Source organism: Phlebotomus papatasi, chromosome 1, assembly GCF_024763615.1.
Source record: "Phlebotomus papatasi isolate M1 chromosome 1, Ppap_2.1, whole genome shotgun sequence".
Lineage (NCBI taxonomy): Eukaryota > Metazoa > Arthropoda > Insecta > Diptera > Psychodidae > Phlebotomus > Phlebotomus papatasi.
Window position 1 is genome coordinate 38,916,411 of NC_077222.1, and position 25,781 is coordinate 38,942,191.

Here is a 25,781-nt window from a genome sequence, read left to right on the forward strand (position 1 = left end):
TTAACTCAATTCTCTTCTAGGTTCAGCATGAAGTTTTTCTTTATTTTATTTTAGGTTTTTATTTTCTTTTTTTTTATGTCAGTAAAAAGATAATGTTGCAGGGAAGTATGTGTTCAGAAAATACTTTTTAGAAATGTACTCAAAAGTTTTACTTCAACTTTTATTTATATAAATATTTAAAAGAAATCCTGCTCGTGATTTATTTATATTTTTGTTTTTTGAGAAAAAAAATGATCAAAATTCAGAATAATGACCAGCGCACAATGACTTTTGTTTGTAAACATGTTTTGAAAATTTCCCATGAGAATGAGCGAGATGACTAGATCTAGATCTCACTCACTCTCATTGAAATGTCAAAAACATGTTTACAAACAAAAGTTATTGTGCGATGGTCATAATGCCCAACGCACAATAACTTTTGTTTAGTAAACATGTTTTTGACATTTCAATGAGAGTGAGATCTGGATAGTCATCTCACTCATTCTCATGGGAAATTTTGAAAACATGTTTACAAACAAAAGTTATTGTGCTTTGGGCATAATTATAGCATGATGCTTTATTATTAGCTACTTTTGTTTTTATTAAACATTAAAAACGTCGTTATATTTTTTCTCTTGTTTATTTGTCTTTAAAATGCAAATTTTCGCACATTCCTTACATCTCCATCTAGTCTAAATTGTCTAAAATTTACACCTTTACGGTTTTCTACATTTTTATAAATCCCAACAAAACAATAAAAAAAAATAATAAAAACGCGTACCTTGACTTAATGGGTCGAAATTTGTCCTTCCGACTAGTGCTTACTCACACGACGTGACACAAGTCTACATTTCCATGGCAGAATTCTGTAAGTTGGACGCCACGTTCCTCAGGGTCCTGGACACTACATCACGCAGCAGATGTGGCTTGCAGTTCTCCTCAAGCCAGGGAATCACTCCCGTGGTGAGTTCTGTGAAGTCATTCATGGAGATTGTATCGAAGGATTGGAACATCTCGTCCATGATGGCCTGAAACTGCGGGAAGGAAAGGGGACATTGTTAATCTGTGGGAAAGGGCAAAGGGAGGAGGGAGACGAACCACTTGGAACTTGATGTCCTCGCTGATACGAGCTTCTGTGCGTCCGGGAGATGCTTGCTGATTCTGCAGCATCTGTTCGTAGCCACTCTGGATGATCCTCAACCCAATAACGTCCTTTTGCAGTGCCACTCGCTCCTCCTCCTGCTTCTTCTTCTTCTGATGGAGGTAGCTGATGTAATCGATGGATTTCTGGAGCACAGCTGCCTTGCTCAACTTGTATCCGGAAGCATCGTTCTGCTGCTGGCAAGTTGGCACGAGTTCCTGGAGAGTGTCATAGCCCTTCTTGATGGCATCTCGACGCTTCTGTTCGGCTTGGGTGTGAGCCTCCCTGCGTCTCTCCTTGTAGCTCAGGGAACTGTTACTCCTGTTCGTGTCACTGTCTTCGTCATCATCTTCAAATGGGAAAAGAGGTTTGCCCTCTAGAATGTCATGCCCTCATCCCCCCAACACACATCCCTACCCCACCCCGAGACACTTGCCAGTGTTGTGAGCCGAGGAATTGGGAGTGTGGATGCTCCCGGAACTGCTGCATCGGGAATGGTGCTGCAACTGAAAGTGCTTCTCACTCGGACTGGATGGTTCCGCCTTCATGTCCACCACATCACTCTTGCTCCCCTCAGCCATTGTCCACGGTCCAGGCGTCCAAAACACTCACGGAATGACTTCAATTGAGACTTTTCACGAAGAACGCATTTTCTGACTTTTCCTGCCCAAAATGTTCCAAGGTCACCGGAGCTGTCACCTTTTCACAGCTATTGCAATCTTCGCGAGATATTTAGACATTCCTACCAAGGAAATATTGCAGAAAAATCAGGCTCTAAGGCTCAAATAAAATGTATTGACTTTCCTCCTGCGATTTCATTGCAATTTTATCCTTCAACATTTCAATTAAATAGGAAATTTATGCAATTTTCCCAAATTGCAATGCAATGAGCTTCTTGAGAATCCCACTAACCGTAAGATTAGTTGCTCTTTCACAAAAACAAACTGTCAAAGGGTTGCCAGATGCAATGTTTCATGTTTCACCCACGTGATGTTTCACAACAAACCGCAATGTTTCATCAAAAAGCGCGCCATTTTTACGATTTCGCATATTTCCCTCCAAAAAAGACCCAGCAAAAATGAAAGTGAACAAGAACAATTTCTCATAACTTTTTCATCTTTATTGAGAGAAAAAAAGCTAACAACGAACTATCACATCCGGATCAGACTATTTTTATCGTGTACAACATTGATAACATTCACTAGAGTGGGTTTTCAACAATTATCTTCCGAAGCTATATTTCTGGTTTTATCGGTTTTATTCTTCCTGACAATGATTGGCAACAACGTTCACGGAACAATTTTCCTCAAAATAATATTCAAAAAATACTTAAAGTACTTAAATCGGAAGGATTGTTTTCAAGGTAATTATTCGTGGGGAACTCTGCATGTTGTGATTAATATGATTTGGCAACGATTTTATTTGATGGGAAGAGTTCGTGGGAAAGATTTCATTTTTAAAATAATTAATTTGCTGGAAATTTTCTCATTTGTCCAAGAGATGCCTTCATTGAGTTATGTTGGATTTTAAACTAAAATAAAACAATTTTTTTCTGCAGAATTTTATGGTTGGGTTTCAGTATAATCTCTTAAATTTTAAGGTTATGTTTAGTCTAACCATGAAAAGAGCATAATTCGAATTTTTTTTAGAAAATTTAACATCAAAACCCGAGTCAAAACCCAGAATAGAAATATTGTAAATTGCCATTATATTTTGTGTTTCAGAGGCAATAAAATTTATTTCACTTTTTTTATATTCTCAGGTTAGGTTTGACATAACCTAAGTTTTTTAAATTAACCTAATAAACAAATAAGAAAATGCCGAGGCGGGTAAGGCCTCTCAGGCGGTAAATTAGAAAGATTAGACACGCAGTGGCGTATCTAGACCTAGACACTTATGCGGGGGGTGCGGTTGTACGCGAAGGCGCCCTTACCACAGTAAAAATTGTTCGAGCGGAGGGGCAGGGTATATTATTTGTTCCTGTCTTTAATTTAAAACTTTTATGTATTGTCTAAAATTATTAATCTTTGTATACATTCAGTATATACACATTTATTCCATTTTGCCATAAGCAAATTCCTGGCCCAGATAAAAGGTGTCAAATATGGCGTCTCGTGCTTCATTTCTCACTTGTGAGTTTTAATGAAAATTTTGAAGTTCTCTATCTCGAGAATAGGTCAAGATTTTTTTTACTTGCTCTTTTTTTTATTTTAAAGGTAATTTTATTCTGTTTAAAACTATTTACTCGATTTTGGATTATATGTTTAGGTTTTTTTGTAATAGTCTTTAAACCTTTTTTTGAAAATTGTAAAAATAGTTTTTTCTGAAAAACCCCATTCGCCCCATTCTTAAACATTTTAATTTTTTTTACTGTTTATCAGTATCATTGAGAACTATATTCCTTGAAAAATTAAACGTTTAATTTTGAGTTTAACAGGTTTCATTTAATTTTGAAAATGCAATGAAATTTTAATTATTTTTAATAAAAGTTAAACGCAAAAGTGGAAGCTGTCCTTTTCAAAGAATGTAGTAACTTAATGTTGATCAATAGTAAAAATCAAAATTTTGAAGAATGGTATTTTGATTAAGATCTTTTGAAAACATGCACGCACACGCACAGTTTAAGCATGAAATGGTTAAGATTGTGCTGAAAACGCTGAAAACATGCACAGTCACAGCAGTTAGACTTCGTAAAACAGATGGTGCTCGTCAAAACCGGTACAGCCGAGCACAGCTGAAGAATAAAATGGATAAAATTGAGCATAAGTCTTGCATAGCTCAAACAAAATTGAATCCAAATTTTTAACAGTTTTCTTAATCTTAATCGTTTTATGTTTAACAGTTGTGCGCGTTTTCAGCACAATATAAACCGTTTTATGCTTCAGCTATGCAGATTTTATGCAAAATATCTGAGATGTACGAGTTTTATGCACAATTTGAACCATCTTATACTTAGCTGTGCGTATTTTCACCACAATATTTATTTAATATTCTAAAGTATTTTTTTTATTTCACTTCGAAATCTTGAAAGAATAATGAGGACAAAATGCATTTTAGGAGCAAAAGGAGCGTCAACAAAGCTCTGCGAGAAATTAGGTGCCCCCAAAAAGCATCTGAAGGAATTTAAAGTGTTTCCTTTTACTTCAACATAAAATCATGCAAAAATATAAGGGCAAAATGCATTTTGAAAGCTTTATGAACTTCAAAAAAGCTTTTAGAACAATTGGATGCTCCAGAAGTGAGGAAATTAAAAAATCTTTTTCTCTACTTCGGCGCGAAATTTAGATAAGGACAAAATGCATTTTAAGAACTAAAGGAGCGCCCAAGAATGCCTCTGAGGAAATTAAAAGTGTTAACGCAAATTTTGGTAGATTATAAGGACAAAAGGCATTGTAAGAACTAGAAGGGCACTCCAGAAAGACTCGGAGTCTATTTTATTAAAATCTTTTTTACTTCAACATGGCAAAAAAAGGGTCAGGGCTCAGTTGTCTAAAAAAAGGAACATCGGCGCCCCTAGAGACTCCCGCCCTAGGCGGGCCGCCGCTCCCGCACCCCGTTAGGTACGCTACTGTAGACACGTGTCGTTTAAATCGCTGGCTTTTAAATCTTTTTGCATTGAAGAAAACCTGTGACAAGTTAATTAGGTTAAGTTGTCAATTTGAGGTTATATTCATAAGGGCTTATGTTTCAAGATTAAGGATTGGGATTAGGGATTAGGATTAGGGACTAAGGCTTATTAGGATTTATTCATAAGACTTATTTACCAATTTGCATGGCTAGGTATATATTTAAATTTAAAAATTCTCGACTGTGTTAGATTTATTTTCTAAAGTTAGCTGAGATTATTTAAAGAATCGCAGTCTCATAACCTTGAAGTTTTTACAATTTTGGTTGAAAATAAGATTTTTCTTTATAAAATCTCAGTATATTTCCGGAATTACTTTACTCAACGGGTTAAGAGTATTCACTTTATGATGCAAGTGTCTGGGGTTCGAATCCACTTTAGTTAACCAATAATCTTTTTGGGAACAAAGACAGGGATTATAATTCACAATCCTACCCTTATATGAGAAAAAATAATACTTTCCTTTTTGATTTATAAAATTCTAATTTCTTTTAAATAATTAATAATCAAATGAGGTTATTTATAGATTTTAGGTTAGTTTTGAAATTTTAAAATACTTATAAATGGTTTTATTTCACCAGTAAAGTGTGCATTTTATTTAATTTTTCGAATATTTAAACATAGATCTGCATATTGTGAGGAGGAGGCGTCGACCTCGGGGCAGACCTAGGGCAAGGTGGCTGAATCAAATTCAAGATAGCCTTGAGATTGACCATGAACACCTTTCTGAAGCGGCGGAGGATTGGCAGGTGTGGCCTGCTAACCTAGATGTTCTAAACCCGTGACCCCAATAGGGATATGCGGTTGAAAATGATGATGATGATCTGCATTATATAAATTATTTTAATCCTGTATTAGAGGTTATGGTATGTAGGTTATGTTTAACATAACCTAACCATTCAGGAAGACCTCTCTTGGACAAAAGAGGAAATTTCCCAATTGAAAAAATTTAAATGACTATAAAAACTGTAACACTTACTAATCTCTACGACGATTAACAATAACAAGTTCCTTTATCTTATGGATTATAAATTTGGCCACAGATTAATTAACATCGATAAATTCTCACGATTAACATTGAACATCTTCATTAGATTTCTCTCTAAAATTTCCTTTCTATCAAATCCAATCAAAGTTCATCCTACAAACCTAACTATTAATCTGGAATGTTAACATGATTTCCCTTTAAATCCACTTAAATCAACGTGTCCTCATCCTGAGCCTCAAAGAGCATCAGCAGTGAGTGCTGGGATGAGGACCTTCCAATGGGTGGGGCACTGGCCAGAGAGCCATCGGGCGAGAGAAATCCCGTCTGGAGGCTGCAGTTGTCTCTGTAACCAGAAGTGGAGGATGTCTGAGAGACAGAATCCCAAGACAAATCTGCCACTGGTTTCGGTGGTGGAACTTCTACGGGTTCCGGAGCTAAACTGGGCACATCTGCCTGATTTTGCCTCCCGCGCTTGATGCGGAAGGTCTTACGACTCTGTGCCTTGGATCTCTGCAGTCGATGACGCTGAATCTCCCCAGAACTGTCCTCAACTGGACTCTCTGGGGATAGGGGGGTAGTGGAAGTCTCTCCGGAGGAGTGTCTGAACTCTACGGAGGACACAAAACGAAGCCGGGGAGTTTGCTGAGCTTTCATGGATTGCTGCAAGGACATAGAATGGGACAGGTGGGGAACAGAACCCGTGGAACCGACAATGACAGTTGAGGAGCCTCCAGCAGTTGCTGCGAGACTGGGAGTCGGGGTAGTCACCTCGCCACTGTGACTATCACTCACTCCCGGTTCTCTATTGGTTGTCGAGCTGCTCGAAAGGGATTCCCGGGGTGGATGGAGGGTGTGCTGGGACAAGGAATCACTGGGAGTAGCCGTTCTCTCATGATGAGTAGCCATCTGAGAGGCAATATGCGGACCAGCTCCAGTAAGAAGGGAGATGAGGGATGGTCTTTGTGCGTGTTTGGGTACTTCAGAGACTGGAGGGAGTGTCGAAGGAACCACATCCCGGCGCGATGGTTCCGGAATATCTCGATCTGTTGGATAAATCAAGCCATAATACAGTCAAGAATTCTTTTCTACCTTTTGAGAACTGTAATGCCAATTCTGGTCAGACGGATTAATTTTGATAAGTTTAGCAATATCAAAAAAAGCATAAAAAAAATGTCTGACCATTTCCTACTGAAAGCATAAGACATTGAAATTGACTCCAACCCTGCGTATTTTTCTCACCACTTCCGTAGCGTCGCTCTTCCAGTTCATCCCTAAGATCCTTGAGTTCCCTGGCCAGTTCCAGAAGCAGAGCACCGCGGGATTTGACTCCACCTGGCTGGGGCATTCCGCGCATCCTTTCCCGAATCATAAACTGCATATGACGCTCATGGTCACCAATTGGCGGCTGGGCAATTTTGTGGAGGATGAAAGGCATGAGGACAATGTAGAGTGGAGTTCGGTGATTGACCACAAACTGCAGGAAGCTCCAGAGTTCCGGTGCAGCTTCATTGCGCCTTCCCAGATCCCTCATAACTCGCACAATGCGGGGCCATTCATTGGCCAGACGTTGCTCAAAGGAGATGCAGAGAATTCTGAGTGCCAGGAAGGCAGCTTGGTAGAGAGATCCAGAAATTCGTGCTGGTCTCTTGGCTTCTCGACTTCCTGTGAAAGTTAGAGAGCTTGCTCGGAGATCGCCAACAACCCGATTGCTTTGGGTTGTTGCTTGAGCTGACCTTCCGGCTGGTGGACTCATGGCATTGAGTATTGCTGTGACCAGGAAAGAGATATCATGCTGCTTGAGTTCTCCCAGATCCCTTCCGCTGCAGGCTTTGAGACACAGTGGCATGATTAGATGGATAAGATGTCCTTCGGCCTTTTCCTGCGTGGGAAATTCAGCTGATCCTCCGCAGATGTGTTCTAGGGTAAAACAATCCACAGGACTAACCACCTGCAGGGTGATGAGGCGTACAACAGTGGAGCAGAAGAATGGCGGAGGATTCTGAGACATAACAGCAGCTCCAGCACTGGAAACTCCTTCAGGTGACTGACCAGGATCATTGACAATGAGATTCTGTACGGTGTTGAAGAGGACTTTAACATGCTGCCAGTGCAGAACATAGGGATACCTCAGGACAGTCTCATGGATACCCTTGAGGAGTCCCGAAGCTGCTTCCCAGTCCGTATTCCTGCGAATTGAAGGTTTTTTCGAGATCTTCATAAAGACCTTGTCCAGACGTCTGAGTATGGTCACAAGAGCTGGACGCATTGCATCATCTGCCCATTCTGCTCGTGGGAGGACACACTGCATATACCGCTGGAGGCCACGACAAGCCATGGATTCGGGATCATAGGGAGAGACCTTGAGTAGGGAGTGGGCTATATCTGCCAGGCGTACATGACACTTTACATCTAGCAGATCAACGGGCTTTGTGTCTGCTCCTTGCTTTTTGGACAGCTCCTGGAGACGAGTCGTGGCACGACTGATAAATTCCCCTACAACAGACAAAAGAACATCTCTTGGGCGACGATACTCTGCCCTGATGAGTTCTGAATCTTCAGCTGTGTCCATTATCTTCATCCTCCCCACATCACTGACGTACTTTGAATGGGATTCATCCTCAAAGTCCAGCCCAGGAGAGCATGGAGGACCGCGACTGCAGTTCCTCTGGCTGGATCCTTTGTGTTCAGGACTATTGCGGTAGGGGCCATTGTAGCTCCTGGGAAAAAAGGGGGTATTCATCATTTGAGGAATTCACTACAGGAGTGATTTTCTTTACTTAGAAAGCCCTTCGCAATTGTGAACCATGGTCCGGATGGCAATTGCAAGCTGCAGGATGATATCTCTCTCTGACTTCCCCTCGAGTGGGACATAGCTTGGGGACTGAATCTGTTGCATATAGCATGGTAGGATGGCTTCCAGGATAATCTAAAGTGGTAAAAAAATGTAAAAAAAAGAAAAAAAATGTTTCCTTCGAGCCGGATTTGAACCAGCGACCTATGGATTTCTACATTGCTTTTACAGCCATTCTACAGTCCACCGCTCTGCCAACTGAGCTATCGAAGGCATGTCTGAATGTATACTCACAAGCATCTGATAGCCTCGGGTACTCTCTGCTGAGTATGAAACGACCATAACGCATAAAGTTATGCAATCCAGAACTGTAACCATCTCATCCTCATCGTGATAGCAGAAATCTATTGCTTTAAGAGGTTTCGGTTCCTTCACCAGTTCAGCAATATTGAGGGGATCTGGCGATGGAGTCTCCAGACTCAGGAGCAAATTGAACAAGCAACTCGACTGGACTTTGTGAGCTTCCCCATAGATACCATCCTCATCGGTATCCAGGATTGCAGACACGGATCCGAACATCTGCAGGATGAAGGGTTTGCGATTCAGCAAGTAGAATTGCTTAACGGCATATTCAATGGTCGTGGTGACGAGTTTATTGGTCTGGTGCAGCGAATAAACCTGAAGGAGCGTCGGCATTATCATAAAATAGCCATTTGTCGAGAAGATATTCTTAAAATGGAATGCAGCGTTGATAAAAGTAGCTGTAACGTAGCGCATTATGCAAGAATCTTCAGAATGAAGGATTGCAGCTCCTGATAGAACATTCAGGAAGAGTTGAATGTCAGCTGAATAGGCAAAATTCCCAGCCATGGCCTCAAACATTCGAGCAATCAAACGAACCCACATGAACTTGTGCAGAACATCCAATCCCAGGAGTTCCTGGAACAAATCCAGAATTATTACTTTGCTTCTTTAAATTCACCCAAAATTAACTCACTTTCCCCAATTCTCCACCTTGATGCAAATCCAGGTCCACTTCGAGAGCCTTCCGTGGAAATGAGGGCAGTTTCATGAGTTCTTCATGGAGAAAAACCACCCTCTGAACCACCATATCGACATTCTTGAGAATAGCCCAAGTCAAATGGACTTTTCCAATTTCCACAAATTTCCTCATAAGCTCCTGCTTCTGCAAGGCATAGAAAGCCTCCTCAGGCTTCATCTCAACCAGCCTGAGTTGAGGATATTGTGATCTCTTGAAGAAGTACAAATCCCTGACGTACCAATTGGGATTGAGTATTTGATCTGCATTAAAAAAATTAAATTACCTTCTTAAACTTTGAAAATCAAAACAAAAAAAAAAGCCTTACGCGATCTGTAGTCAATAAGAAAATGGTAAGAGTGATTCTTCTCCTCAATCCCAAAGAAATCCAGAGATTCACGAAGAAGTTGGCAAAATTGTGTGTCTTCCTGAACGGGAAATTGCGAAGGGATTCCACCTTCATCCTTATCTTCAGGTCCATGGACAACAATTTTCTTAGCAGATGGAACATTGGCTGTAAGAAGAATCGATGCATCACACTGTTCCTTCCTCAGGATCTGCTTGAGATCCTTAAACATAATTCCATGGACGCTATGAACAACCATCCACAAAATCGATAGTGCAGATCCAACGAGCTGAAGAAAAAGAGAAATTAATCTTGTGCCCTAGAGAGCCTGAAATTGCAATCAATGAAGGAGTATCAGGACCCACCTGTTGACTGTACTCATGGGACGAGCGTACGTAGAACATGACGTAGCCAATGATGTAGTTATAGAGGGCAAAGGCCGCTTGTTGCGGAAGTCGCGGAACGAATCGAATCAGATGCCGCAAAAGTTTAAACATCTGATCCTGACGGTCACGAGTCAGTCTCTCAAGGACGTAGCGAAGGAAGAGGGCAGAGTCCTCCACGAGGCATACCCAAATCACCTGTTGAAAGGTCACAAATTGAGAGATAATTTATTCACCTGTTGCTCATGTCCATTCAATTGGCGCTCAGACCATTTTACAACACCCTTTCTTATAATCCTTATAATACTTTTATGTTCGTTGTAAGGACATGCAACAATTTTGTGTATGTCCTTTTCAGGTTTTAACTTCTTAAATTTCGTTATAAAATTACAATTAAATTTAAATTCACTCAGAAATGGAATTTTACTCTGATTCTCTATTAAAAATCCAGATTAGATTATGCGGATTATACCATGCTACTGCTGTAGGGGGAATTGGGGCACCTTTGAAAGTGGGGTACCTTTGAAATTGGGATTTTTCACCTATTTTTAAATACAATTGAGCCTTATCGTGATATAACTTAGCTGCACAAACAGATTGAGAAGCTAAATTACATTATGATATGGCTCAGTTCCATTTAAACATAGAAGAAAAATTTCAATTTCAAAGGTGCCCCACTTCCCCCTACCTTGAATTAAAGATATTAAAGTTCTTTATTCATTTAATTTTACAAACGAAAAACAGTTTTGGTCAGAAAAATAGCAAAATTGTAAGTAAAAATTCAAATCAGTAAATAGTTCAAAATTGTCAGCAAAAAAATCCATTTTGGTTTTGAAAAAAAAATGGTTTTTCAGACCGTTTAGATTCACTTCTTAATTTTGCGCTTGCCAATATTTTATTATTTAATCAATTTTTATTTTCACTGACCATTTATTTTTATTTTCACAATAGCTAATTAACAATGTAAAATTATTGGGAAAACATATAAGAGGAACTGTACCAAATTTCGGACAGCATGAAATATTGGACACTTTTTCTTATTTTCAAAAATCCACAAGTTATTAGATCTTTTTTTCATATTCTAGGGCATTATTTCATAATGCCAATGAAGAAAAAAGCATATAGCTTCTACGAACAATATAATGCGACAAAAGTCTTAGGGTTAAAGAAAAACAAGATAATTTGGGAAACTTTGTGTCCGATATTGTACAAAAAAATAGTCATAATTTTATTCACTATAAATATTTGATATTCTACCCAAAAAAGAAAGTAAGAAAACTTTTGAATTTGTATTAAGAGTATGACACTTCAAACCAAAAAACAATATTGCTAATAATACAGCATGTCCAAAATTTAGCATTGTTCCCCTATAATAGATTTAAACATTCAATTTTTTTCTAAAAGAATATCTGCAAGAATGCTCATTACAAAAATATTTTTTTTTCAATTTTTCGAAAATTATTTCATATAATTTTTTCTAGAACTCTATCAGTTTTCAGATCAAGAAAGCCTAAAAAATGTTAATTATTTAAGATTGAAATAAAAATAATTTATGTTAATTTTATTAATGATTATTCTTTTTTTTAAACTTTTTTACAATTAGTTTTATTTTAAAGAGATATTCGAGATCGTTAGAAATTTTCGTTGTTTTGATTCTTGCTTTTGGGCTTAAGGGCATAAAAAATGTAATGTATCAAATTAAAAAAAATAAATAAATGAATTTTATATCATCTTTGCCTAAATGAAAGAAATAAGATTAAAAAATTCCTATTTTAAATAAAGTAAGAGATTTATTTTTACCATTTGATAGGCCCGATAGGTTGATATATTTTCTTAAAAGTAAATTATACTTTAACTGAAAAAAAATGCGTGAAGGCTTTAAGTTTCACAAAACCTAATAGAACATAATTCTGAAAAACAAATAACCTCTATAAACTAATGATTTTTAATTTAAAGTTAATATTTAAAAAAAAAATACCGTATTTTAAGATGGAAAATTCTTTTAAAACCCTAAAAGGCACAATTTCATTATTAAAATACTTATTACGTAACTTATCATTGTTTTTGTTAGTTAAAGATGATTAATTTATTATGTTAAAAGGCTGGACAGTAAGACTATTTTATTGGTAAAAGAATTTAGAAATTAATCGGTGAGAGTTATTTTTCTTGAGTCTGAGAAAAATCTTGTAACACATTTAATTTCAAAGCGCTTATTTTTTTAAACTTCTAAAGTAGAAATATCAAACTTTATTAAATTTGAATTTTGCATATTCAAACTTTGAGGAAACCTTGTGATATGAAGTCATAACACAGAATAGAAATTAGAAAGTCTTCAATTATATTAAATTCCAAAATCAAATATTTAACTTCCTTTTAAGGCTTAAATCACTTAAACCTATTAAAGCTTTCTTTATTACAAAATTTAGGCGAATTTTAAACTCATTTTAAACCTTATACTTTTGAAATAAAAAATAATAATAAAAAAATATTTATAAAAATATTTATTTATATTTATAATAATATTTATAAAAATATTTATTTATATTAAATATTTATTTAATTATTTAAAAATGTTATATAAATAAATATAATAAAACCAATGTGTAATTCTGTTAATCCTTCAAATTGATTTTTATTGTATTTCCATTTTTTTTAAATGATTAACTTTCTATTAAATTAGTTTTTTTCAATTCGACTTCTTTCAAAAAATGAATTAAATCCAAACAAAAAATTCAATTAAATCCTGTTTATTATGATAGTCCTCACCTGATAGGCAATTTCGTAAACTGCACATCCATCTGAACTTACAGCAGCATCATCCAGGCAATCAACAATTTGCATGACAGAGGAGCACAGAACCGATGGGAACAAGGAATGGGCAGCGTGAAGATGAGGAGCTGCTCTCCCAACATCTCCTTCTTCCTCTTCCATGTGATCTTCTCCTGGCGCATGATCGAGTCCTGGCTCATGAGCTGCTTGCTGTGTAATTGGAATCGTTGTCATCATGAAACTCTGCCTTTCCGCCCGTTGCTTATCCTCCTGCTGCTGTAGGGCATATCTGATAGCCTCAGTTTGCTGCTTCTTCCTTGTTTTAGTGGCCGTCACGAGGGATCGATGACGTTCTTGATTGAGAGTCACTTCCATATCTTTCGTCTGCTGCCGCGGACTCCATGGAGGATCCACAACAGGGAGGCTCTCGATGCCTATTTTGGGCGATGGCAAAGTAAATTCAATTCCTGGTGGAGGCACCTTAAAGGACATATGAGCACCCTCTTCCATTCTAGGCCAGACTTGAAAGCGACACTTCCAAAGCACCTGGTACCGCAATATGGCTCCTATTCTTATGTCAGGATCTTTGTTCTTTAGGGCCTTCTGCATGATCTCTGAGACAAAGTTAGGTGCTTTCACTGCTCCAAGGATGAAGAATGCAGCTGATGTTGCAGCGGTTTCTTGATTGGGTTCTAGTAGAAGTTCCCAAGCAGCTGGTATAGCCTCAATGAATTGATCTTCAGTTAGGATAGCTGCTCCCTTGATTAGGGTTGCAATTGGGATATGGAACATCTCACGGATGTGATTTTTGAGATATTTCAGCATTAAAGAGGTTTCTCGACGTTTAGCCGACTGCTCGGATTTTTCAGCTGCCTTTTGGGCATTTGCTGCATCTGAATCTTCATGGATAATTCTGTGAATGAATTACAATAAATATAGAAGAATTACCCATTTAAGAACTTAATATTCCTTCAAGTTTTTCAGAAAAAAATTAAAGGAGTTAAAAGTCTTTTTCAGCTCTTCAAAAATCAGCGATAAACTCTGGTTCTATGAGCAATAATTGTAAAACAAATAATTAAATCATAGTGGCTGTCAATAGGTTTTTAAATAAATTAGGTTTTATTATAAAGAATTTTATTAGTTATAACCTAATAATTTAAGATTCTATTTGTATTTAAGGAAAACTTGAGGATAATTAATCTTATAAAAAATATTTATTTTAAACAATAGGTTATTAATTTTATAAATTCATGTATTAAAAATTTAATTTGTATTTCAGTTTTTGACTGTTACAATTATAAAAAATGACGTGTAAATCTTACAATATAAATAAAATATCCTGTACTAGGAAGTTCCGTTCCTAAAAAATATGGCATTGAATAAAGGAGCAATAAAAACGTCAAATTTGGTCAGCCAAAAATTCGAAATGATCAATGACAAATATAAAAATGGTCAGTAAAAAATAAAAAAGGGCAGTAAAAAGTTAAAAAAAGTGCAGTAAAAAATTAAAAAAGAGCAATATTTTATTAAAAGCGGTCAGTAAAAAATGAAGTGGTCAGCAAAAAATGAAACATAATCAGTGAAAAGTAAAAAGTGTGATCAGTAAATTATTCCTTATTGCTCATTTTTTACTTTTTGGTGACCGCTTTTAATTTTTTACTGACGAAATTTTATTTTCTACTGCTTATTTTTAATTTTTTGTTGACTACCTCTTTTTTTTACTGATCAGTTTTCATTTTTTACTGACTACTTTTAATTTTACTAACCTCATTTAATTTTTTACTGTTCACTTTTAATATTTTACTGACCAATTTTTATTTCTCACTGCTCATTTTTAATTTTTTGCTCCTTTTTGTATTATTTTTGCTGCTAATTTTTAATTTTTTGCTGATCAGCTTGAATATTTTTGCTGCTCATTTTTAATTTTTTACGAACCATATTTTCTTTTTACTAACCATTTTTAAGTTTTTGCTGATTAATTTTCAATTTTTTACTGATCAACTCGAATATATCTACTTAGGAATTCGAAGTTTTTACGGGCCAAATTTAACTTTCTACCGACCAAATTTATCTTTTTACTGACAAAATTGAAAATTTTTACTGAATATTTCGAATTATTTGCTGATCAAATTTAATTTTTTGCTGACCTTTTTTTAATTTTTTACTGACCCTTTTTTCCCAAAAGTATTACCATTGCTCAAGAAATAATAAAGTTTTTGAAAGTATTCCCATTGACAATTTTAAGGGGTTGTAAATTTTAATGTTTCGTATAAGATTTCTGTATAGAAAATTTTTAAAATATTGTTCAGCATATTTAGATAAACAATTTCTCCTCTTTTGTTATATAAATAACTAATTTATTAATTTAAATAAACATAAGTGTTCCAAGGGTTTTGAAATATGGTAAAAGAATTTTGTAAATTTTAAATTTGTGTTATTTTTTGAAAAGAATTTTTTTGGATAAGTTTGGAATCTGTGATTCATTTCCGAATACAGAAACTCAGATAGTGAATTTCAAGCATCTTGCATAAACTTTGCAAAACAATTAGGATAAATAAAGAAAACTTAGTTAAATTATAATGAAATTCAGCTGCAATCTTTAGATTCTGATAAAAGCAAACATAAAGCAAAATAAAAGCTTTTTGAATAATTTAGCAATTAAAACATTACAAATATTTGCTAAATTTTCTTGTAGGTTAAAAATGGAATTTTATATATAATGAATTACTTTAAAATTGAAAATATTTTACACTTCATCAAACTTTAAACATCAGAAGTTTTAAGATCAAGTTTAGAAGATTCAAGCACTTCAAGCAATATATAAAAAATAATAGATTTTAAATTTTAAACTCTTATTTAATTATTTTTTTTTTACAGAAGAATTCATATCTCTTTCGATTATTAATCTGGTTAAGCCACACAAAATTAAAAATCCATTATGTGTTTTTAATTAGTAATATTTCAAAATAAAAAGGAAAAACGAAATCTATTCATTTAAAAGTAACTTACTCTTAAAATAAGATTTTAAGATCAATTTGATTTTTAAAACTATTAGTAATATTTATTAGGTACATAAATTTACTAACTTGTCCTTCCTAGGGATACTATCCTTGCGTCTCGACGGTGATGTTTGCGATGAACTAAGGTCAGAAACCTTTCTGCCATGACGGCGATCTCTTCTGCCACCCAAGCGTCCACTTTCGGATATTCCGCCTTCCATCCCAAGAACCAGCCCAAATTCCTCACCATAGATCTGCCAAAGAAAGGGGCATTGATTCAACAGGTCAGTCCTGTGATTTGGGGACAAAAATAGCAAAATCGTGCTCCAACAGTCGACACCACAGAGAATTCTTGGGGAGTTGACCAGGCGCATCTCGTTGCCTCCTGTGAGGATTGAACTCACGACCCCTGGTTTACGAGACCAGTGCTCTCCCACTGAGCTAAAGAGGCGCTGCTGCTGGGGAATGCCAATACTCTTCTCCGGATTTTCCCCTCTTGGCCATTTATTCAGCTAAAGCGCTTGCTTCACGCACACACTCGCACTCATTCACATGACTCACACGTGCTCACCTTTCTTACGGCTTTTACGAGGCGAGAGGCAGCTCGCATGTGACGACGGTAGCAGAATGGATGGCAGAAACTCTGGTGGGAGCAGTAGAAGTTGAATGAATTCACCAATTCAAGGGCAGACTTCATCCAGGGCATCGTCTTTCCCGTTTCGTCTGTGTCATTTGAATCACTAGGTGATTCAGGTGGTTGGTCATCGCTGAGAATCCCCGGAGATTCCTCTCCGCCACTCGCTACTCCCTGCTCCGATGTATCACTCCGATCTGACAATGAAGAGACCTTCCTCCTGGACTGAATTGAGTCGGTTCTCTTAACAGGATCTAGAGGGGAAATTTTTGTAGAACAATTCTGAATTTCCAGGAACACTGGGATTGCTTATAGAAGAATTAATTTTCTATGATTAATTGTGATTTGATCATAAAATATTTTTCAAAAATAATTACAAAGTTTTAAAATTCTCTTGAGGAATGTAATGCCATTAACCCTTTATAAGTGATTTTTGTTTTGTAACAAAATAACTTTTTATTATATTAATTTTAAATTACCTTGCGGTAGTAACGATTATATTTTGAGTAGATTCATCTGATTTCAAAAATTAATATTTCCTGATTTTAAATTGGACTTGGTCGGAGGATTGAAAAGAATAAATAAAATTTTAATTTTTGGGAAAATTTTATACAAAATCTTGTAAAACCATAATAATGTCAAGGGTAACAGGAAAGAAAAATTAATGATTAATGTATGAAATAAAATTTAAGAAGAATAAAGTAAATAATTAGAAAAAACTTGATATTGTATTGAAGTAATTCCGATAATTTCATATTCAAAACATTTTAATTCAGACAGGATTTAATTCACTCAAGCTTTTGTTATTATATTTATTAAATACTAATATATATACTAATTTGCAATAAAGTAAGATTAAAGAAATCGTTTTCCTTACATTACGGTACTATCACACTAGGATTTTCATAATTTATTTTTAAATTCAATTGAGCCAATTGAGCATTATAAGATTTCTAGAATTTACTTGAAAATTCTCACAGCCAAGACACATTTTGCAAGAAATTTGCTCAATTTGAATGTGAATGACTACGGAAAATGTGTGATAGTCCTTAAAATGTCTTATAAATCACTTATCTGTTATGCAAAAAATCCCCAAAGCCATAAGAAATGGTTGTAGGCAAGGGAATCATGAAGAGATTCTCATACAGTCTTTTTGAAAATCTGTATGAAGTCATCCCATCTGTGATTTCTTGACACAACAATTTCCTTCGAATTGCTTTGGAGGAACTCAGCAAATTATTCCCGATACTCAAGCTTCACTCGCGTACAAGTTTATCACTAATCACTGTACTTATTTTATTTTTTTGTCCACAAATAATTATTAATTACGAGTGAATAAATTTAATAAGAATAATTTTCTTCAAAAGACTACTTGTTTAACTAAAATAAAATTGAAATGAATGAGTAATTTTAACATTTTAATTTGCTGAATTCAACTGAAATTGAGCAACCACATTTATGCTATTTTAGCATGTTTAAACATGTTTTGGGGGGCCAATCATTAGTTTATATCAATAAATAAGTGAAAATCTATCAATTTAAATGATTTTTAATGCAAAATAACGCACAGGAATAATTCATCTGAAAATTAAATTGAATTTACAAATTAAAAAAATCCTAGTGTGATAGCACGGTTAAGTTTATAATTTGTTAAGTAAATGTTATTACGGGTTTAAAACCTAGTTTTTTATATATCAAGTTTTAATTGATTTTAATATTTCAAAATTTTAAGTAATTGAACTTGAAGTGCCCAAAGGTAACAAAATCCATAAAGAGAATTTGTTATCTTGATTTCGTTATCTTGATTTCGATTAGATAAAAAACGGTTTTCGCGATTTTCTCTGATGTTTTATCATTAAGGTCGGGTTAAATATAAATTTCTCTTTAATTGCACAAAATTTTCTTAATTATAAACATTATATTTATTAGGAAAAATATTTTCTCCTGACTCTTTTTGTCAGAGTGAATGGGTTAACTTGGGAAAAATATGTCGAATATTTTATGCAAATTTCTTTTAAATACTTTTTAATATATTTTCCAAAAAAAAAATTATTTTACTTACAGTCTGACTCAAGATCCTTGCCATCCTTTGTGCCACGTCTCAATTTCAGGGATCGTCGCTTGAAGGATCCCCCAGTTGGTGCTCCAGATGTCCCTCTTCTCAGCAAGAATGGTCTCACAGCAGCCACTGGTCTTCTCTGAGGCTGGATGTTCGTCTCTTCGCCCTGGAGTGTCACTGTGGTGTTGCTGCTGCCCTCGGATTCATTATCTGGTTCATGAAGCACAAAAGAAATCTTCCTCTCAGTCTGGCCACCGTCTCCGCCCGCGATGGACTGCAAGCTCTGGGCTGATGTCTGACTGTGACCCATGGAGCTGAGCGCCATGGACCAACGACGATTAGCCTCTCTGGGAAGAACAGATTGGCTTCACATCAGCGGATAGCAAACAGTTTCTGGGCTAAAATCTCAGTTACCTGTAAACCTTGTCCCACGGTGCTGGTTTTTCCTTTGTGGACAGCTTCGAAGTCTTCGGGAGGGTCTGGTAAGTCTCGCGGAGGAAGGCTGTGATCTCATTGAGGAGAACACAAGCTACAAGTTTGAGAGCTGGAGGACAGTCATTCCCATGAGGATTGACGCAAGCTTCGTCTAGGAAGTCTTCCTCTTCATCCTGGATCAGGAGCTGACGTTGTTTCTCTGGATCACAGAGGGACACGGTAACCTGATCGAAGGTCTGCTTCTCTGTCTTCAGCATGTCCTCAAGACGAGCTCCCAGAACTTCAGCCCACTTTTGTATTCATTAAAATTATACCAGGTAAAAAAGGATGTAAAAGGATAATTTAGTAATCTGACCTGGTAAAACATCTTCCCTGCTGCCCTCTGGAGCACATGAATCCTCCTGGTGCTGGAAGCCAAGGCTGTGCGACTGCCCAAAGCTGGTCCAGAAGGTCTGAATGGCGTCACATTTTGCTTCATCCAACTTGGCCACTGACCACGATTGCAGAGATGCACAAAGTGAGCACATTCCAGGAGGAATGCAGCTCGAGTGACCAGAGGAGCTTGTGGCTGCAAAAAAAAATTAACAGTAGCATGAAAAAAAGCTTTTAAAACAGTTGCCTCCTGTGAGGATCGAACTCACGACCCCTGGTTTACAAGACCAGTGCTCTGGCCACTGAGCTAAAGAGGCATGCTGGAAATTTGTTCGTGCTTCTACTTGAGGCTCAATTGGTCTCTGCATTATGATTAATCTGTTATTTCCAGCTCTCCTTATCTATATTTTCTGATACAGCTTGAAATATTTAACGGTTTGCTTTGGTTTAATTAGCCTTATACTTTGGAATTCATGCAATATTACGATATTGTGAAAATGAGGGGAAGCTGAATAAAAAAGGATTTTGCATACATTTAGGCACTTTTAAATTAAGAGTTTTCTTGGAATAAGTTTTGAAAGACAACGGTTTTCTCTCAAGCAATTGCAATAAATTGCGGAATACTAAATTTAATTTTAGGGGTCAATTCAGAGATTCAGCTGATTACTGATTACACATTTATAAATCTGAATTCCAATTCAGACATCCCAGCTGATTACTGATTACTGATTTAGCTGATTAAAAAAGTCTCCAAAAAGCTCCTAAGCTGTTTTCGTATTCAGATACATCAGTGTAATCAGCAAATTACTGATTAGCCGCTGATTTATTCTCGACCACCTCTTGTGGTGGCCGATAAACTGATTTAAGTTAATTTGACATGAAAATGAATAATGACCCGTATCATATTTTCCACGCGATTTTCTTGAAAAATAGTGTAATTAAGTGCTTGTATTTTTATTATTTTTACTTTTCTGTCATTTTTTTTAATTCTTAAAACAATATTTTGTGGCAATCTACAAAGGACCATCGAAACTGCGATTAGATAATAACTGAAGAATTCGATATTATTTTTTCGAATACTGAAAGAAATCATCTTAAAATTCCTTATTTATGTTTTTGCCTTCCGTATTCCAAATCATGAAAGCTGTTCTTCCAGGATCTAATTGATTTCTTGGACTCCAGTCTGTTTTTCATTCAGAAGTTTTTTTTCTAGCTTGCATGTCTCGGATGTTTTTCCAACTTGAAGAATATGAAACCCTGTCATTGTTTCTTTTTTTTTCATTTTTGCATTTTCGATTTTGAAGCCGATTATAAGAGCACGAACAAAGAATTTTTGGGAGCAGTAATTCGTCTTCCAGAAGCCTCCTCTATATCCAAGACTTGCTCTTGCCTTGCTTTACAACTCTACATCGATGTAAATAATTGTTGATAAAGTGAGGGGATAATATTTAACTTTCAAAGACCTTGTATATTAAAGGTTTGTGATGCGCATAAATAAAGATTTTCACACTACATATTCTGTATCAAGGATAAAATGTCGAATGATAAAGGAATTGATTAATATAATGATATAAAATTGCGATTTTTTTTTAGTTCATTGTTCCATAAATGTTACGAAGATGACAGACCCTTTGAGAAATTTTGAATTCCCGCCAAACTGCAAACTCTCCACACTGATTTGCGATAATCACAGTACCCATTAGGAGCTTTTTTGGAGAAAGCTCATAACCTGTGAATAGCTACGCACATTTGTTTATTAATCAGCCAAATAAATCAGCAAAATCTCTGAATTGACCCCTTAGACAGATTATTTTCCTATAACTTACCAAGTCCAAAATTGCAGCTACCAACTGAGCATCTGGAACTGAGCCTGGAGCACAAGTTTCAAGAAGAAATGAAAATCTGCACATTCCTTCCCTCACAGGAAGAATTGGTACAAGTCGTCTCTCCTTCAGGACCACAACTTCTGACTCTCGAGGTCCCTCCCCAAAATCATAAGAGCTTCGTCTGCTTAAATCTACAATTAAAAGTCACATTTAAGTCTCTTTAATGACTGAAACTTTGCCAAAATGAAAAACTTACAACTTCCCGTAACTTCCTCAGTACCACCAATTTTTTTCTTTCCCTTTCCAATGCCAAATCGTCCCAAACGACGTTCAACGCGTCTTCTGGCCCTCTGCAGGGATCGTCCCAAGCCATCTCCAGATCGTCTTCCTTGGAGCTTGAAGGAGCTCTGGCGAGCAAAAGTGGCTGCAAGGTCTGGAGCAATTGCTCCTGTTTCCAAATCAATTGAACAGCGATCTTTGGAGTTTCCACGGAACCATCTTACGATTCCGCCCAGTTTTCCCCCGGAATTTCGCTCAGAACTCGATGTGGAGTCTGAAAGGAGGGCTCGTTCGCTGTGTCGAGGTGTTAAAGTCGGCCTAACGCTCGCTGTCTTCCGACGTAGGTTACTCAATGGACTCTGACTGTATCGGAAAGGTGGTTCCTCGAAAGTCTCTGCTGTTTCTAGAAGACTTTGAAAATTCTGTGTAATAAAAAAATGTTATTTAGATTGTCTTTCGTCATGCCTGATGAGGTCGGTTGAGAAGTTGGCGGTAGATGCAAAAGACTGACTAATAAATATTTATTAGAGAATGTGAGGCAAAATATTACAAAATATTTATTAATTAAGATAAAGGCATCAAATATTTATTATATAGTTTGCCTTCATCAACATGTTGAAACGTGCACAGTATTAAAAGATGCCAATGAATCAGGGATTTCTTAGAGAAAATTAAATTAAATTATTTATATAACTGTGTTATCACACTTGCACATTAAAATTTTAATATGATTCACATTAATTGTCGCTGGTGAGAGTCCAAATGTGTAATTTGTGTTTGAATCATTTTATATTCAAAATTTGATCTATTTGTTGATAAAAAGGTAGACTTGGCCCTCAAAATTTGATATAAATTGATTTATAGCATTAATGCAAAAAATTAATGCGATTTTCTCTTTAATTTTTTAATGTGAAAAATATTTATGCTTTAGGTAAATTTAAACTTATTTTTGCAGGCCAAGTCCATTTTTTTATCAATAAATAGAAAAACCCCAAATATTAAGTGACTCAAAGACACAAATAACATATTTCGACGCTCACAAGCGACAATTAATGTGAATCACATTAAAATTTTAATGTGCAAGGTTGATAACGCCGTAGACTTCCATATGGGTGTTTCTCAATTTAAATGTCTTGTGTAAATTTAGGGTCAAAGAAACACCTCTTCGATAGGAAACCCCCATTGACACTTTTGTAAAAATGTTGAAATTCATTTTCTTGGGAAAACAACAATTTTACATTTTCGAAAATTTTTGAAACAGAAGGAATCTTAAAATTATAAATTATAAAATTATTGTTTATTTATTTTGATGTATAGGATTTTTGTTGCCCTTTTTTAAATTGTTCAGTTTACTTAATAATCTTAAAAAAAATGATCTAAAACTTTGTGAAAAAAAACTACAAAAAACGTGCTCATTTTTTGGACCGTAATGCTTTAAATTAAATCCCTTAGACTTAGACCTTAGATATACAAAAGATTTTTTTGCATAGAACATTTCTGAGTCTAATTGTTTATATACTATATTTTTTTTGTTTTTTTTTTTCTCTTAGTAATACGTTTTCTAAAATATGACCCAAAAGAGGCTCTTATAACAATTTATATGATTTTTAGAATGTTTAGAGATGTTTCAGATTAATTCAATAGGTTCAATACCTTTCCAAAATACTTAAATTTATCAAAATTAGCAGGGAAAATTTTAAATTAAGTAATAATAACTGAAGTAGTGCAATAAAATTTCTAAAAGTAATTTTATTCATAACAAAGTTATGAAAATATTTTTCTGCTTATTTCTTATTGGTTCTTTAAAACTTTGTCAGGTAATTTTGGACATCAGACAAGGCAGTATTGTGGTCAAAATGATAAATAAAAATTGTATTCCGACAATACGTAATTCAAAATTTGTTTTAAAAAAATCGAATTTATTGTAAAATATCACAAAATATAAAAATATCGATTTTGATCAGTAAAAAAATCGATTTTAGATAGTGAAAGTAGTAAACAGTGTGAATCTGATTATACAATATTTTTTTCTTTAATTTCTTATGAGATTTTTCAATCTATGTTGTGTTGTCCTGGGCCCTGGGAAATCTAATTATCCACTTCCCAAGTCCCAGAACACGGAGCTCGATGCTTCTCTCATCGCGACTGTCCCAAACTGACTTCCCTCTATTTAAATGAATAGGGGAGACTGGGGCAAAAAGTCACAAATCGAAAAATTCAAAATTCAATATCATCCAAGGTAAAAAAGAAAGCGGCTCAAATTTTTTTCTATATAGATAGCCTCCATGGACCTTCTTCAATATCGTAAGTTTCTTAGAATTCGAACAAGGAATTCAGAAAATAAAAAATATCGAAATTTTTAGCCCTATTTTTGAAATATTTTCCTTGCAGAAGATAACAATTATTACCTACTTATTATCCAAAATTGATGCACTGGTGAATATTTTCTAAATAATTTGGATTCTTTGAATACGAATCCACTATCTATTTTAGAATTTCACAAAGATTCTTTTCTCCAGAAATTCTTTTATTAAAAATGGCCACTTGGGGTAAAAAGTAACAAAAGGTATGGAGCAAAAAGTAACAAAAAGCGAAGCAAAGAGTGATGTCTCACGGCGAAAAGAAACGTCATTATCATGTCTCGCCGCTTGTTATTTGCATTGGTCAAACGATTTGCAGACTTTGGTGTGTTTTTTTCTAAAATAGCTTGAAAAGCGCTTTTCTCGTTTTCGCGCAGAGAAAACAGTGTTTTAGAAAGGTGTAGATGAATAAATTTTCTATGAAAATATATCCTCTAGGTATTTTTTTCAAATTTACGGAAGCCCGTAATGAAGCGAATCAAAATATGATAATACCCAATGTCTGGTACTATTTGCCCAAGAAATTTTTAAGAATAGTCACAAAATTACCTTTTAGAAATTGGCTCGATAAACGTATTTCCTTACAAAATAGAGGAATATTACTTTCACAAAGTTGTAGGGTGGTAAATTTCCTATAAAACTGCGCTAATTAGAAATTTTTGAAGCTCTCGAGTAGCTTGTAAAAAAATAAAATATCCGTTTTGTGACTTTTTACCCCAGTCTCCCCTACCCTGTTGCGGTACCGTTCTAGAGAGGAGAAACTCACGACTTTCAATTTACGACCGTCGTAATCTTAATAAAGGAATTTACTTCTACAGTTGTAATTCATACAAGCTGAATAATTTTAAGATTTTAAAATTTCACATCTAAAAAGCTTTACTTCTTGAACAGTTTTAAAAGTCAAAGATTAATCAGATGTAAAGTAAAGATCACATAGCAACCGTTTGAGGCTGGTTTAAATTCAAAAGTTAAGTTGGAAAGATCTTAGATGAAACTTTGGAATTTTTAATTAAACTGGTAAATAACTTTATTAATTTAGAATCTAGACAGATAATGCGAAGATACTTTATGGCTATTAACAGCCGTTATTAACATTACGATTCGGGAATTTCATAAGCTTAGACATTTTATCATAATTTTTAAATAATATAGGAAAAGTTTTTTTTTATTAAGAAAAACAATTAAACTTACTGCACATGTGGAGGATGTACTGCGTTTCTTAAAGAGCAGTTTTCTCTGTGCTCGTTCGTCCTGTTGGAAGGACGGTGTATCGCTATGAGGAATATGACGAATAACACGGGTAGTTTGGTAATTGGGTCCTTTCTTGTGCGGCCTCGGTGTAACTGCCATAATCCCGCTGAGAGCAACTCTACGGAATGGCCCTCCATGGGCACCTTTAACGTAAGTGATCAACTGTCGCACGTCACAGTAGAGAGCCATATTTTCCTGACTCTTGAGCTCCTTGAAGGACTCCACGAAGCGCGTTACGAGAGCCTTGAAGACGGCCGCGATGACCTGACTCTCGGCTCCACCACTCAATCCACCCCCGAAATTGGTTGCATAGCCCCCCTGGCCGCCTGATAGACCGCCAATGTCAGGAGTCATTGTTTTAAATGCAGGTGTTCTTTTATGGTCTGAATATGATAGATGAGAAACATCAACGCGCATGCAACTACTCACAAGCTGGATGCTCAAATAATTCAAATTATTGTCTCATTTCAAGTCTCTTCAGAATTTTGGTAATTAGCTTCAATTT

General features: G+C 35.7%; 2 protein-coding genes and 3 non-coding genes across 5 annotated transcripts in view; all 5 read right to left on the minus strand.

The window, feature by feature from the left end:
• Window positions 1–600: 600 nt before the first annotated feature.
• LOC129799680 (max-like protein X) lies at window positions 601–1,857 on the minus strand. The gene is made up of 3 exons (XM_055843809.1): window positions 1,557–1,857; window positions 1,078–1,469; window positions 601–1,013 (listed from the first exon to the last, which is right to left on the minus strand). The coding sequence occupies exons 1-3, from the start codon at window positions 1,699–1,701 to the stop codon at window positions 825–827; spliced, it is 726 nt and encodes a 241-aa protein (XP_055699784.1). The 5' UTR covers window positions 1,702–1,857; the 3' UTR covers window positions 601–824.
• A 3,959-nt stretch (window positions 1,858–5,816) lies between these two features.
• The window catches only part of LOC129799683 (protein unc-80 homolog), a 31,973-nt gene continuing 12,008 nt past the window's right edge, over window positions 5,817–25,781 (minus strand). The window contains exons 14-29 of the mRNA XM_055843814.1: window positions 25,205–25,659; window positions 21,643–22,087; window positions 21,387–21,577; window positions 19,544–19,756; window positions 19,168–19,478; window positions 18,757–19,118; window positions 16,632–16,948; window positions 16,148–16,314; window positions 13,059–13,974; window positions 10,275–10,490; window positions 9,892–10,198; window positions 9,522–9,826; window positions 8,819–9,463; window positions 8,511–8,659; window positions 6,973–8,450; window positions 5,817–6,776 (exon numbers count right to left, since the gene is read on the minus strand). Of these exons, the coding sequence (XP_055699789.1) occupies window positions 5,941–6,776; window positions 6,973–8,450; window positions 8,511–8,659; window positions 8,819–9,463; window positions 9,522–9,826; window positions 9,892–10,198; window positions 10,275–10,490; window positions 13,059–13,974; window positions 16,148–16,314; window positions 16,632–16,948; window positions 18,757–19,118; window positions 19,168–19,478; window positions 19,544–19,756; window positions 21,387–21,577; window positions 21,643–22,087; window positions 25,205–25,659 (7,313 nt within the window). The 3' untranslated portion in view covers window positions 5,817–5,940. The remainder of the gene's footprint in view (window positions 6,777–6,972; window positions 8,451–8,510; window positions 8,660–8,818; window positions 9,464–9,521; window positions 9,827–9,891; window positions 10,199–10,274; window positions 10,491–13,058; window positions 13,975–16,147; window positions 16,315–16,631; window positions 16,949–18,756; window positions 19,119–19,167; window positions 19,479–19,543; window positions 19,757–21,386; window positions 21,578–21,642; window positions 22,088–25,204; window positions 25,660–25,781) is intronic.
• Trnay-gua (transfer RNA tyrosine (anticodon GUA)) lies at window positions 8,701–8,797 on the minus strand. The gene is made up of 2 exons: window positions 8,761–8,797; window positions 8,701–8,736 (listed from the first exon to the last, which is right to left on the minus strand). It is a non-coding gene; the product is annotated as a tRNA-Tyr (tRNA).
• Window positions 16,440–16,511, minus strand: Trnat-cgu (transfer RNA threonine (anticodon CGU)). Its single transcript has one exon. It is a non-coding gene; the product is annotated as a tRNA-Thr (tRNA).
• Window positions 19,805–19,877, minus strand: Trnat-ugu (transfer RNA threonine (anticodon UGU)). The gene has a single exon. It is a non-coding gene; the product is annotated as a tRNA-Thr (tRNA).